At 39.6% G+C, this 13486-nt stretch overlaps 1 protein-coding gene across 2 annotated transcripts in view; it reads right to left on the bottom strand.

Annotated features, from left to right (window-relative positions):
- Window positions 1-13486, bottom strand: part of CDC73 (cell division cycle 73) — a 136942-nt gene that overhangs the window by 81335 nt on the left and 42121 nt on the right. For both annotated transcript variants that reach the window (XM_002717688.5, XM_070054912.1), the window contains exon 10: window positions 11529-11593. In XM_002717688.5, the coding sequence (XP_002717734.1) occupies window positions 11529-11593 (65 nt within the window). The remainder of the gene's footprint in view (window positions 1-11528; window positions 11594-13486) is intronic.

Here is a 13486-nt window from a genome sequence, read left to right as displayed (position 1 = left end):
TCATTCATTTCATTATCAGCCTCTGGTAAATGAAAGGTAGAGATAAGAAATTTCCAAAATTCCATAAGTAATCCTTTTAAATAAACAAAACTAAACAGGATATATCCTAGGCCTACAACTCATACCTAACGAAAGGTCACTCTATCTGTCCTACCCTCTCTAGGACTAAATGAGATTCTTTGTATTACTACATCAAGAAATTTAAATTCAAAAGAACTAGTTTCCTCGCCAACACTTTTTAATAAATCAAATATAACAGAATGAGATGTTTGTCCTAAAGTTGAACAAATAAAAGCTTAAAAATAGACATTTAAAATAAATGTGGGAACTGTCACTCACAGAGGAACATGAGAAGCAGGAAAGACAAGAAGAACAACACTAAAAGAAACATCCATCAAGCAAAAGACCTGGAAAAGAAACCAAAACTTAGAATTACAGATCAGTGAGGCTTGGCAAGATGGAGGAGGGGAATGGGAAGGGATGACTAATCAATCCAACAAATACTAGGGCAACTAAAGAAATAATATCTGGGTACAAAAATTACAGAAAAGACTGAAAATCTACAGATTCAAATCTGTTTACAAAGTTCAATAAACTGATACAGCAAACTAAAAGCTCAGCCAACAACAATCAACAAAGTATCACTAAGGACGTTTCTAACCATGCAAATACAGCACCCTGCTAAAAACACTAGGGTTTTTTCAAATGAACAAATTGGTTCAAATTATCTTTCACGAAATTAAGGATATTAAAGGTTAACTTATGTTCTTCAAAGTAACAAAGAAAAATACATACAGGTATTTCTATGAAAAAGAATAGAAGTGGTCTAAAAATACCCAGAAAAGGAGTTTGATTTAAAAGTGATAAAACTGGGGCTGGCACCGTGGCGCAGTGCCTGCAGTGGCCTGCAGTGCTGGCATCCCATATGGGCGCCAGCTCAAGTCCCGGCTGTTCCATTTCCGATCCAACCTTCTGCTATGGCCTGCGAAAGCAGTAGAAGATGACCCAAGTCCTTGAGCCCCTGCACCTGCATGGGAGACTCAGAAGAAGCTCCTGGCTCCTGGTTTCAGATCAACTCAGCTCCAGCTGTTGCGATCATTTGGAGAGTGAAACAGTCGATGGAAGACCTCTCTCTCTTTCTGTCTCTACCTCCCTCTGTAACTCTCTAAATAAATAGGGTGCCGATGACGTTGACGTAGCATAGAAAGGCGCCACCTGCAGTGCCAGCATCCCTTATGGGTGCCGGTTCGAGTCCCAACTATTCCACTTCCAATCCAGCTCTCTGCTATGGCCTGGGAAAGCAGTAGAAGATGGCCCAAGTCCTTGGACTCCTACACCAGCACAGGAGACCCAGAAGAAGCTCCTGACTCCTGGCTTTGGATTGGCCCAGCTCCAGCTGTTGCAGCCAACTGGGGAGTGAACCAGCAAATGGAAGACCTCTCTCTTTCTCTGCCTCTCTGTAACTCTGCCTTTCAAATAAATAATCTTCCCAAAAAAATTAATAAAAATAAAAGTGATGAAAAACATTCAATGCTGATACTAATTTTCTTAAAATATAATGGATTAAAGTTGTAGTGATACAGAAAAATAGAAACTGGAATAAAATGCTCTATAACTGTATGTCCAAGAGACAACAGGAAGCAAAAAGGAAACTAAATCTGCTTTTGTGACATTTTGAAAGTCATATATAACAGCATTGCAAATTCAACTAAAATTAAGAGAATATATATAATCAAAGTGAAGTTTCATAATAAAAAATTTTATCATGTTGTTAACAAAATACACTATTTCCAAAGTAGTTTCTATTTTCTCCTATTCTTATGGATCCACATGACAACCCTGAGGCAAGGTGATGTTAAATTAAATTATACAATGATTTTCAGAGTACTCAATATATGTACCAACAATAATGTTGTTTATGCTTATTTCAAAAATAAATCTCAGTAGTTTTATGCTTACTTGGTCATGGGAAAGTAATTTGTAAAGGGTATGCTACAGATACTACTAAACCTATAAGATGTTTTGGGTAAACCAATAATTACTCTTTAATAAAATACAAAACTAAATTATTAAACTTAAATGTATAAGCTTATACCAAAAGTGCTATTCATTGTGCAATGGACTTTTAATAAATCTCAGTAAGATACCTCCTAAGATTACAAAACATTATTAAAATAACCTTTATTTCAGATGTATTAGACTTCCCTGACACCCATTAGGATGTTCTATTGCTATATAATTCATTTTTTTAAGTACATTAGAATCAAAATGCTGATTATGCTCACAAAATACTAGAGTTCAATCATATTATAACCCTCCTACCAACCAGAAGGTATCACAGTAACAAGATTAATACCCAAGCATCTAAATAAGTGTTCATTCTAAATATAAGCCAACTAGAAGAAAATTACTATTATTCAGTATGTTTACAAAATTTTATATACATAAACATTTCTGCAATAATTACAATTAACTTCAAGTTACAATGAAAGAGCACTGAGAGACATTACTAAGCAAGGTACATCTGTACATATTTAAACTTTAAAACAAATCCTAAGGAAGATATACCACTTTTCAGATTAAAATTAAAAAAAAAAAATCAGAAAAGCCTGATGCCTAATTTGCTGCAAGAAACAGGTCAACAAATCATAACACAAAATTCAAAAAAGTTCTCTCTGAGGGGAAAACTGCTTTCTCATATCTCTTGTTTCAAGGTTATGGTCCAAATAAATAATCAGTTCCTACATTTTTTTCCCCAAAAATGCAGCTGGAAAAATCACTAGGGAAGGAGCAAGCAATTAATCTAGTGGTGACGATGCTGGCTGAGAAGCCACAGTCCCCCACTGTGTGCCTGGGCTACACTCCAGCTCCAGCTCAGGATCCCAATTACAGCTCCCTGACAATGCAGACCCTGGGGCAGCAGGCCCCGGCTCAAGTGGTTGGATCCTAGACTGAGTTCCTCCTGGCTATGGGCTAGCCCAGTTCTGGCCATCTAGGGCATTTAGGGAGTACACCAGTGGGATGGAACTCACTATTCGAGTGTCTATCACCCTCTCTGCCTCCATATCTATCCATCCATCCATCCATCCATCCTCCCCCTCTGCTTCTTGAATAAAATAAAAAATGGTGGGAACATTATAACAAGAATGTAATTAAAATTTTGGGCACAAAAAATTGTCTATGCAATTTAGAAGCCTCTTTAGAAAAACTATGAACATGCAAATCTAATAAAAGATAACTATCCACAGAAAATATATTAATACGGGTGGTGCTCTGGTATAGTGGGCTAAGCCTCTGTCTGTTGTGCCAGTTGGAGTCCCTGCTGCTCCACTTCCAATTCAGCTCTCAGCTATGGCTTAGGAAGGCAGTAGAAGATGGCCCAAAGTGCTTGGGCCCCTGCACCTGTGTGGAGACCTGAGGAAGCTCCTGGCTCCTGGCTCCGTGTCAGCTTCTAGCCATTGCGGCCATTTGGGGAGTGTATCAGTAGATGGAAGACCTTTCTCTGTCTATCCCTTTCTCTGTAACTCTCTCTCTAAAATAAACAAACAAATCTTTAAAAATATATATATTATTATTTAAGTATTACTTCATGTAACAGGTAGTAATTTTGTAAAATTAACATTCAACAGCTTAAGAGATATAAAGACGTCTATTCTTAAATGTTTATACTTTATATATAGTTTTTTTGTGTGTGTATACACACACACACACACACGCACATACATGAAATCAAATGCTTTGTTTGTTTAGGGCAGGGGTGAGGAACATACAGCTTGTGGGACATAAAAGGCCCTTGAAATCATTGGTCTGGCCTGGCAATTGCATGCAGGACTCAAAATTCAATAAATCTGTAGCAGACTGATTTTTAAGTAGGTAATTTTGTATGGCCCATGAATGATGTTATAAATATGCAAATAGACCTTGGCAGAAAAAAAGGTTCCCCCGCCCTGATTTGGTGGTCCACCTTTACACTGCACAGACTGACACAGGAACCAGCCTGTTCTCTGAAACATCAGGACAGTAAATTTTGGGAAATTATTTCAAATGTCATATATTACTCTCAAGTAGAATATTTTAATATAAATGTAAAGTGTAGAAAGTCATATATTATGAAAGTAATATCTGTATCTATAATTATATGATTACATATTAAAGTTCCAAACAGTTTATATACTTTTTAAATCAAAGTAAATATGGCCAAATATCATTCAACAATAGGGATCCATTCTGAAGAAGGCATCATTAGGCAATTCAGTGGTGTGAACACTTCAGTGTACTGACGCCAGCTAGGCAATTCTGTGGTGTGGACACTTCAGTGTACTGACGCCAACTAGGACAGGAGGTACCATCTTACAGGATCACTGCTGTATGGACCATCCACTACTGAATGAAACACCATGTGGTTCATTTACATTCACCATTTAAATCTAACAAATTACAGTTCTTCCTACATATGAGGCCAAAAAAGTAGATGGAAAAGGCTGAGTTATATCATCTACTTCATACAGTAACCTCTTCAGCCATTTTCTCTCAAAGGCCAAAGACCTTTGCTGTAAGATAAACATACACAGCTAGAGCAAAAATATCCCAATTACTTGAGAGGAAAAGGATTCTCTTAACATTTAATTAAACTCTTCTTCAGAACTTTGAAAACTGTATCATTCAACAGGTAATATTAAATATATTCATTAAGCTATTCTTGCCTGCATTTACACATAAGTCAAATGGACAGACAGAATCACAAATTTTGTAGTAAAAGTCATCATTTGTTGAGTCCTCTTTGTGCTAGGCAATTTGTATAGTGTCTTTTCTAATTCTCAACAATACTGTGATACAAAGCATATAATCTTTATTGCAAAGTAAAACAAAAGCACTGATAGAAGGGTTAAATAATTTCAACTTCACCAGCAGGATTTGTAGTAGAAGAATTCAAAACCAGGACTGACTTCAAAGCCTTACATCTGTTGTGTTTCCAACTGATTTTTTTTTTTAACTTTCTAAGCTGCAAGTGTCTTTATTCAGATTAGGAATCTTCAAACTGAAAGGCCAATAGGTTACATGAAGGGAGCATAAATAAGTGAAGAACACTACATAATAAACAGAGTGGTGGGGCCAGTGCTGTGGCGTATCAGGTATGCAGTGCCAGCACCCCATATGGCACTGGTTCAAGTCTGGCTGCTCATCTTCCAGTCCAACTCTCTGTTATGGAAAAGCAGCAGAAGATGGCCCAAATCCTTGGGCCCCTGTACCTGCATGGGACACCTGGAAGAAAATCCAGGCTCCTGGCTTCAGATCAGCCCAGCTCCGGCCACTGTGCCACCTGGGGAGTGAACCAGCACATGGAAGACATTCTCTCTCTCTCTCACTTGGGGAGTGAACCAGCAGATGGAAAACATTCTCTCTCTCTCTCTCTCTCTGCTTCTGTCTCTAACTCTGCCTTTCAAATAAATAAATATATCTTTTGAAAAAAAGATATGGTGAAGTCTCTGGCAATCTAAAAATACATATTATTAAAAGGAGGTAGCCACTGTTCAGATGGACGGATGTAGCTGTTGCCAGAGTAATGGACCCAACACCCAATCAGGTCAGACAGCCTCTGTTTTAAACAAACATTTAATTTCACATGTATTTTTGAGAGGGAGAGAGCGAGCGAGCTACCATGCACTAGTGCGCCTCTCGAATGTCCTCAGAGGAAAGGACTGGGGTGACGGAAGCCAGGAACTCAATCTACGTCTGCCACACGGTGGCAGGAACACAAGTACTTGAGCCAGGGCTACTGCGTTCCCGGGGCTCCTCATTAGCACGAGTCTGGAACCAAGAGTGAAGCTGCACTACAGCACTCCAACACCACCTCTGGCAGAGATGAACAACAAATAACCAACAACCAAATGACAATGAAGGAAGCTTTATGAAACGCTGGTGGGCAGAAGGGTTACTAACGTATGCGTTCCTGCTTTTAAGAATATAACGGGGGTGGGGGCCCACTGGCATTGAAGCACACCGTTTTAAGCCGAACATCCACGATGCTAGCATGCCGTAGAGCTGCCAGTTTTGATTCCTGGCTGCTCCACTTCTGGTCTAGCTCCCTGCTAATGCACCCAGGGAAGCAGCAGCAAATGGCCCAAGTACCTGAGCCCCTGCCACTTACATGCGAGACCAGTAGGAAGTTACTGGCTCCAGGCTTCGGCTTGGCTCAGACCTAGCTGCAGCAATCATTTGGGGAGTGAACCAGAAGATGGAAGATGTCTCCCCCTTTCTGGCTGTCCCTCTCCCTTTCAAATAAAAAAATAAAAAATAAAAAGAACTTAAGTTGGCTGATAGATTCAGATTCGACGTCTTCCTGACAGGACTGTAGTACTATTCCTCTAATATGGAGATACTGGAAATACAAGTTTACTACCCAAATAATGGTTCGCCCAAAAGCTTTACTGAAGAACTGTCTGTTGGAGTTAATTCAAGTGGAGATCTTAAGGGAAACCTTTCAATCTGTACAATTTTAGGGTGCAAACTCCTACCGCAAAATGAACACAGTAACGTAATCAACAGTGTTCAGTACAAACCTTGGGAAAACAAGGGGTTTCGAGTTTGTAACCTTTCCACCTGAACAGGAGTAGCTAGACAGCTTAAAATGGCTTGTTTCACAATACAACTACCAAATCCGCAGAAATAACAACAGTGGACTGTAAATCACAGCTTACATCCTTCCCACTGGAACTGTCCTACAGACAGGTTCTTTGCTACTTCCCGATAACAAAAATAGGTCTTCACCATCTCTTCTTATTTACTGTATAACGAAAAGCAATTTCAAGTGACACTGTCTTAGTCTAAGATGACTCCTTCAAAAAGGGAACCCAAACAGATATACTCTGGCATTCCCCAACTGAATCATTTTCTTATTCTAACTATAATCTTAAAATAGCTTTCATTAAATTGATTCTATTCAACACTAGTTCTTCCCAAAAGTATTACCAACAGGAAACAGGGAGTTGCAAACTCTTGGGGGAAACAGCCTTGGGAAAGAGTGCATACCTTTGTCTTTACCTACTACTAAGAACCAAGATTCTGAACCACAAAATCTGCTTAGTGTTCTTAAAACATTATAGAACCCAAGTAACATTTTTCAGGAAATCCTCTCAACTCAGAAAAGCTCTCTAGCAATTTAACAATTTCATGGCTTGTGCCTCTGAAACCTTTACTGTGAAATATATTTCATGGCCTACTTAAACCAGAGACCCAACGATGTAATTCCAAAACCTTTAAAGATACCTGGATTTCTGTTCCTATAATACATTTCAATAAATTATTAAATTATTATTTTTATGAACATCAGGGTTCTTCAAAAGGTTCATGGAAAATGGAATTAAAAGATAAATTTATTCTGGTGCAAAAAAGTCATGAGAAGTGTGTATTATGGAAAAACTATGTATGTATGAACTTCAATATTTTTTACACCAAAATAAATTATTAAAAAAAAAAAAGGTTTATTGGCAGGTGCTGTGACTCACTAGGCTAATCCTCCACCTTGCAGCGCCGGCACACCGGGTTCTAGTCCCGGTTGGGGCGCCGGATTCTGTCCCGGTTGCTCCTCTTCCAGGCCAGCTCTCTGCTGTGGCCAGGGAGTGCAGTGGAGGATGGCCCAGGTGCTTGGGCCCTGCACCCCAAGGGAGACCAGGAGAAGCACCTGGCTCCTGGCTTCGAATCAGTGCAGTGCGCCGGCCGCAGCGCGCCGGCCGCGGCGGCCATTGGAGGGTGAACCAACGGCAAAGGAAGACCTGTCTCTCTCTCTCACTGTCCACTCTGCCTGTCAAAAAAAAAAAAAAAAAAAAAAAAAAAAAGGTTTATTTACTTATTTGAAAGGTAGAGTTACAGAGAGGCAGAGAGAGAAACAGAGATAGAGAGACAGAGAGTAAGAGAGAGGTCTTCGATACTCTGAAGCTATGCCGATCTGAAGCCAGGAGAAAGGAGCTTCCTCCAAGTCTCCCATGCAGGTACAGGGCCATCTTTCACTGCTTTCCCAGGCCATGGAAGAGAGCTGGATAGGAAGTGTAGCAGCCGGGTCTTCAACCAGCACCTATATGGGATGCCAGCACTGCAGGCAATGGCTTTACGCATTACATTACAGCACCGGCCCCTAAACTTATCTTTTTTTTTTTTTTTTTTTTTTTGACAGGCAGAGTGGACAGTGAGAGAGAGACAGAGAGAAAGGTCTTCCTTTGCCGTTGGTTCATCCTCCAATGGCCACCGCGGCTGGCGCACTGCGGCCGGTGCACCGCGCTGATCCGATGGCAGGAGCCAGGTGCTTCTCCTGGTCTCCCTTGGGGTGCAGGGCCCAAGCACCTGGGCCATCCTCCACTGCACTCCCTGGCCACAGCAGAGAGCTGGCCTGGAAGAGGGGCAACCGGGACAGAATCCGGCACCCCTACCGGGACCAGAACCTGGTGTGCCGGTGCCGCAGGCGGAGGATTAGCCTAGTGAGCTGCGGCCCTGGCCATAAACTTATCTTTTAATTCTTTCCAGGACCTTTTGAAGTGCCCTTCTATTACCAAAGCACCCTGTTCATGCCTTATTTCAGTAACAAATTTCATCCACTTGTAATTCTTACAAAATATATACTCCTTTCTTCATAACATACAAAATGAAAATATATTTGTATAAAAATGGTCATACCATCTGCACAAGTTGAACTTGCATCTAACAGAACTCTGATTTTGAATTTAACATTAATAATCCTAATGCAGAATGATCCTAATTTCAGTAACTGCATCTACCTACCAAGTGGGCCTAGCAAAACCCTGAAGAACACTGACACCAAAAATAAACTACAATAAGTTAGAGGAAGTAACACTAAAGAGCAAAGCCTTTGAACACATAGTTTCATTCAACAGCTCTGAATGTCTAGGTGGTTATTATAAGAAGCTAGAAAATTAAGGTAGAAAACTGGTGCAGCTGACAAGTTTATAAACAGGTAATAATACCAAAACAGAAAACAAGGATTAAAAACACATTAAATTGGAAGCATAAATTTGAGATATAACTGAAAGAAACAACTATTTCACTATGACTTTTTTTCCAACAACTTCTAAATGCTTCAGGTAACAAGCACCACACAGACTTAAAATGAGTATTAAAATGATGACCAATTAAACCATTGTTAGTCTCGCTGTTGCATTTCTACACAGCGCTTCTTTGTGATCACATGCAGTTTAAATTCACCTTTAAAGATATTTAGAAATGAAGTCTGTAATGAGAAAGCAGAACCTTATACTGTTCAATTTAAAAGCTATGCCTGGACTTTAAAAAAAAGTGCTCAGGAAAAAAATACCACTGTAGGGGCCGGCACGGTGGAAAGTAGTAATGCTGCCACCTGCAGTGAAGGCAGCCCATATAGGGCACCAGTTCGAGTCCCACCTGCTCCACTTCTGATCCAGCTCTCTGCCATGCCCTGGGAAAGCAGCAGAAGATGGCCCAAATCCTTGGGTCCCTGCATCTGCATGGGGACCCAGAGGAAGCTCCTGGCTCCTGGCTTCAGACTGGTGCAGCTCCAGCCATTGCGGCTAATTGGGGAGTAAACCAGTGGATCAAAGACCTTTCTCTCTCTCTCTCTCCTTCTCTCTCTGTGTAACTCTGACTTTCAAGTATTAAATAAACCTTTTTAAAAAATTTCACTGTAAAAACTATTACTGAATGTACTATGCGCACAGAAGCTCAGCTAAGATACTAAATTTCTCATCATTTCAGAGTTATAGGTATAAAGAAAATAAAAACAACTTGATACCGATAACAAAAACTTACTCTGATGATTACCTAAGGGTAAAAATTGTGCACCTCTAGTCATTCACTTGCAGAACAACCAGTAGGCAAGCCATGATCCGAGAAAATGTCAACAACTCAATTACACAAAAATTCAAATTCAGTCTTACAGCCATTAATTATATTTTGAAGTTACGAACAATCAGGAAGTTGGTGTAAAATGGGTATATTCAATCTCTCAGCATTTTCCTCTCATTCATTCTGGAGAACTGGCATTCCTACTGTTGCTCTTCTGGGCCCAATTCTAGATCCCTGCCTTGCCTCACAGGGCTCTCTCTAAGCTTGAAGCTTCAACTGTCTTCTTCATAGCTACATTCCAGCAACTGAAACAGGGTCTGACTCAAGTGCTCAGTAAGTACCCACTGCATGAATTTATCTATTTTCAGTAATACAATAACAAATCAGATGGCAATTTAAAAACAAGTGTATTAACAAAATATGTAATTCCTAATCCCAAACTGAAGTCCATAAAGAAAACAAAAATTTGAGTTGTTTAATCATATTCTCTACCTGTATCTACTATCTGCTTTTGCAAATGACCCAGTAAACCATGGCAAATTCCAAGTACATTTTTTTTTTTTTTTTGACTGGCAGAGTTAGACAGTGAGAGAGAGAGAGAGAGACAGAGAGAAAGGTCTTCCTTTTTTCGTTGATTCACTCCCCAAGTGGCCGCTACAGCCAGAGCATTGCGGCCAGCGCGTGCGCCAATCCGAAGCCAGAAGCCAGGTGCTTCCTCCTGGTCTCCCATGCAGGTACAGGGCCCAAGCACTTGGGCCATCCTCCACTGCCTTCCCGGGCCACAGCAGAGAGCTGGGCTGGAAGAGGAGCAACCGGGACAGAACGGGTGCCCCAACCAGGACTAGAACCCGGGGTGCCGGCACCACAGGCAGAGGATTAGCCTAGTGAGCCACGGCGCCAGCCCCCAAGTACATATAAAGACATATTGTAACACTGAGAGATCACAGCAAATATATTATGATTCCATATCATGCAGGGCCTATAAAAATCTAATGAGTCATAAAGACAAAAATTTGGTATTAGTGTTTGAAGTGTACAGACACTCTAAAACACACAATTTTAAAGCACAGAATGTACAATGCTCTAGAAAATAACATGCAAAGTGTGGTAACTGAGTAAGTCAACTACATTACGAAGTTCTTTCACCAACTAAATATTAAAGGTGTTAAATATAGCTTGGACAGAACATCTAAAAGTAATCATTTCTAGAGAGTTAAAAAAATAAAGTATACTAAAAGTGAACCACTGACTTACAGACATATACATATTTTGTATGCATCACAAATCAGCCAATGCAATGCATCTTTTTACAGAAACACATTTTTTTTTTCTTGACAGGCAGAGTGGACAGTGAGAGAGAGAGACAGAGAGAAAGGAACATACGCTATTATATAACAAAGAACTTCCCCAACATGACCTTGTAACGCCTTAATGGCTTTAAATACTCTAACCAGGTAGCATCACCCTCCTTGGAAAGATAATCCAAAAAGCTTGTATTTATACATACTCAACTCAGTTTGGGTAAAAAAACGAAGAAACAATCAAGTAATACACCACACTGACCTATCAGCACAATGGGTCACTGAAGATAAATGTTGGAAATATGAAAATGTTACAAAGCAAAAGTTTTCTTCACCATCTGCCACACTCACATAAAAAAACCTCAAACAAAGCACCCTCTGCCAGTGAAAACAACTTACCGTTACAGATTTCAGCGTCATACCATGGTATGTGCCCATAGTGTCAATTTTGAAGCCTTCCGTTTCTGTAAAGAAAAGAGTTATTTAGACTTTACCTACTTTTATAATCAATAAGAAATGTACAGTAATAATCTATGACAGTTCAACAAGGTAACAAAGTCTTCAATCTATTTTACATGTACATATACACATATAAATGAAGTTAAATTACATATTTCAGAAAATAAAACTTTGAAACAAATGCCCGAGTTGTGGAGCACCAGGCAAGCATCCCATATCTAAGCACCGGTTCAAGTCCCAGCTGCCCCACTTCCAATCTAGCTTCCTGTATGACACGACTGGGAAGGGAACAGAAGAGACCAGTGCCACCCATGGGGAAGATGAGGAGGGAATTCCCGGAGTTTCAGCTGATCTGGTTCCAGTTGTTGGGGCCATTTGGGGAATGAAAAGATGGACAATCACTCTGTATTTCCCTTTCAAATAAATAAGTCTTCAGCCAAAAAACTTTAAAACAGACTCTAGTCTCAAAAACATGCAATATACAACAACGATTCTCCTGTGTAGAAGGTGTTTATCAAAAACCAATTACATACTTCTAATTCTCAGATTTTTTATTATTAATTCTCAATGACAGCATCATCAAAAGTATGATACAAAGAGAAGTCCCAATATTATAAAAAAACAAAAATTGTGTTCCAAAATTACAATCATAAGGCATGGGTTACTTTGTAGAAAATAATACTGTAAATAACGATGGGAGTCGCAGAACAGAATTCCAGGATATCCTTCTGTAATGAGTCATAACAAATGTTTTATACATTGCAGGCCAGTCCCCATCACAACTACTGAATTCTACAGTTCCAGTATAAAAACAGCATAAATGATGTATGTACACAAACGAGGACTATCAGATTTGGCCTCTAGGGTCTGATATTGTTTGAAACCTATAATTTATTAATCCCCACGTTACATAATTCATCCCAAAAGAAAACACTACAGTGAAGAACAGATCACCATCTTCCTATGGTATGTATTTAGTGTGTGCTTTCATCCACTAAACAAAATAAGCACACAAAACTGATTACATCAAAACAATACATTCTTCAAAGAATGGAGATTTCCAACTATACAGAAAAAAATTACAAATGATAAACCTTTAGCTGCTTCTATTTTCATAAATCAATTCAAGATGATTGAAGCTTCCAAGCATGGACATTGGTCCTATCTTACTAACCACCTCAATAATGCAGAAATGGTCACTACTATATTAGTCAAAATACCATCCAGACTTTCACAGAAAAAAACCTCCCACAATGATTCTACATGCCTGTGCTTCCCGAGTTTTCAATGTATAAATTTATAATTTGGGGAAAATAATTTGATATAAATCCCCATTCTAAATAAATTCTTTTTAAAAAGATTTGTTTATTTGAATTTTAGAGTTGCATAGAGAGAGACAAAGACAGAGACAGAGATCTTCCATCTGCTGGTTTACTCTCCAGGTGGCTGCAACAACCTGGGCTGAGTTAGGCTGAAGCCAAGAGCTTCATTTAGGTCTCCCACGTAGTGGCAGGGGCCCAAGCACTTGAGCCATCTTCCGCTGCCTTTCCCATGCCATTAGCAAGGAGCTGAATCAGAAATGGAGCAGCCAGGACATAGCCAGCACCCATACGGGATGCCAGCATTACAGGCTGCAGTTACACCTGCTATCCTATTGTAATGCTGAGCCCTTAAAATAAATTCTTAAGAAACACAACTACTATTAATAACAGCAAACATTTACGGATACATAATAAACACAATCCTAGGGAATTAATAACTACTTCCCACAATAACCCTAAGAGATAAAAACTGTCACTTTTAAGAAGTTAATACTGTAGTTAAACACATAAGGAGACCAAGATAGAATGCAGTAAAATAACATTAAAAGTCACACAAAAAGCAATTGTGACACAAAC

Source organism: Oryctolagus cuniculus, chromosome 13 (assembly GCF_964237555.1).
Source record: "Oryctolagus cuniculus chromosome 13, mOryCun1.1, whole genome shotgun sequence".
In the NCBI taxonomy this organism is placed as follows: Eukaryota; Metazoa; Chordata; class Mammalia; order Lagomorpha; family Leporidae; genus Oryctolagus; species Oryctolagus cuniculus.
Note: the sequence above shows the minus strand (reverse complement) of the source record. Positions and strands in the feature narration are given on the sequence as shown.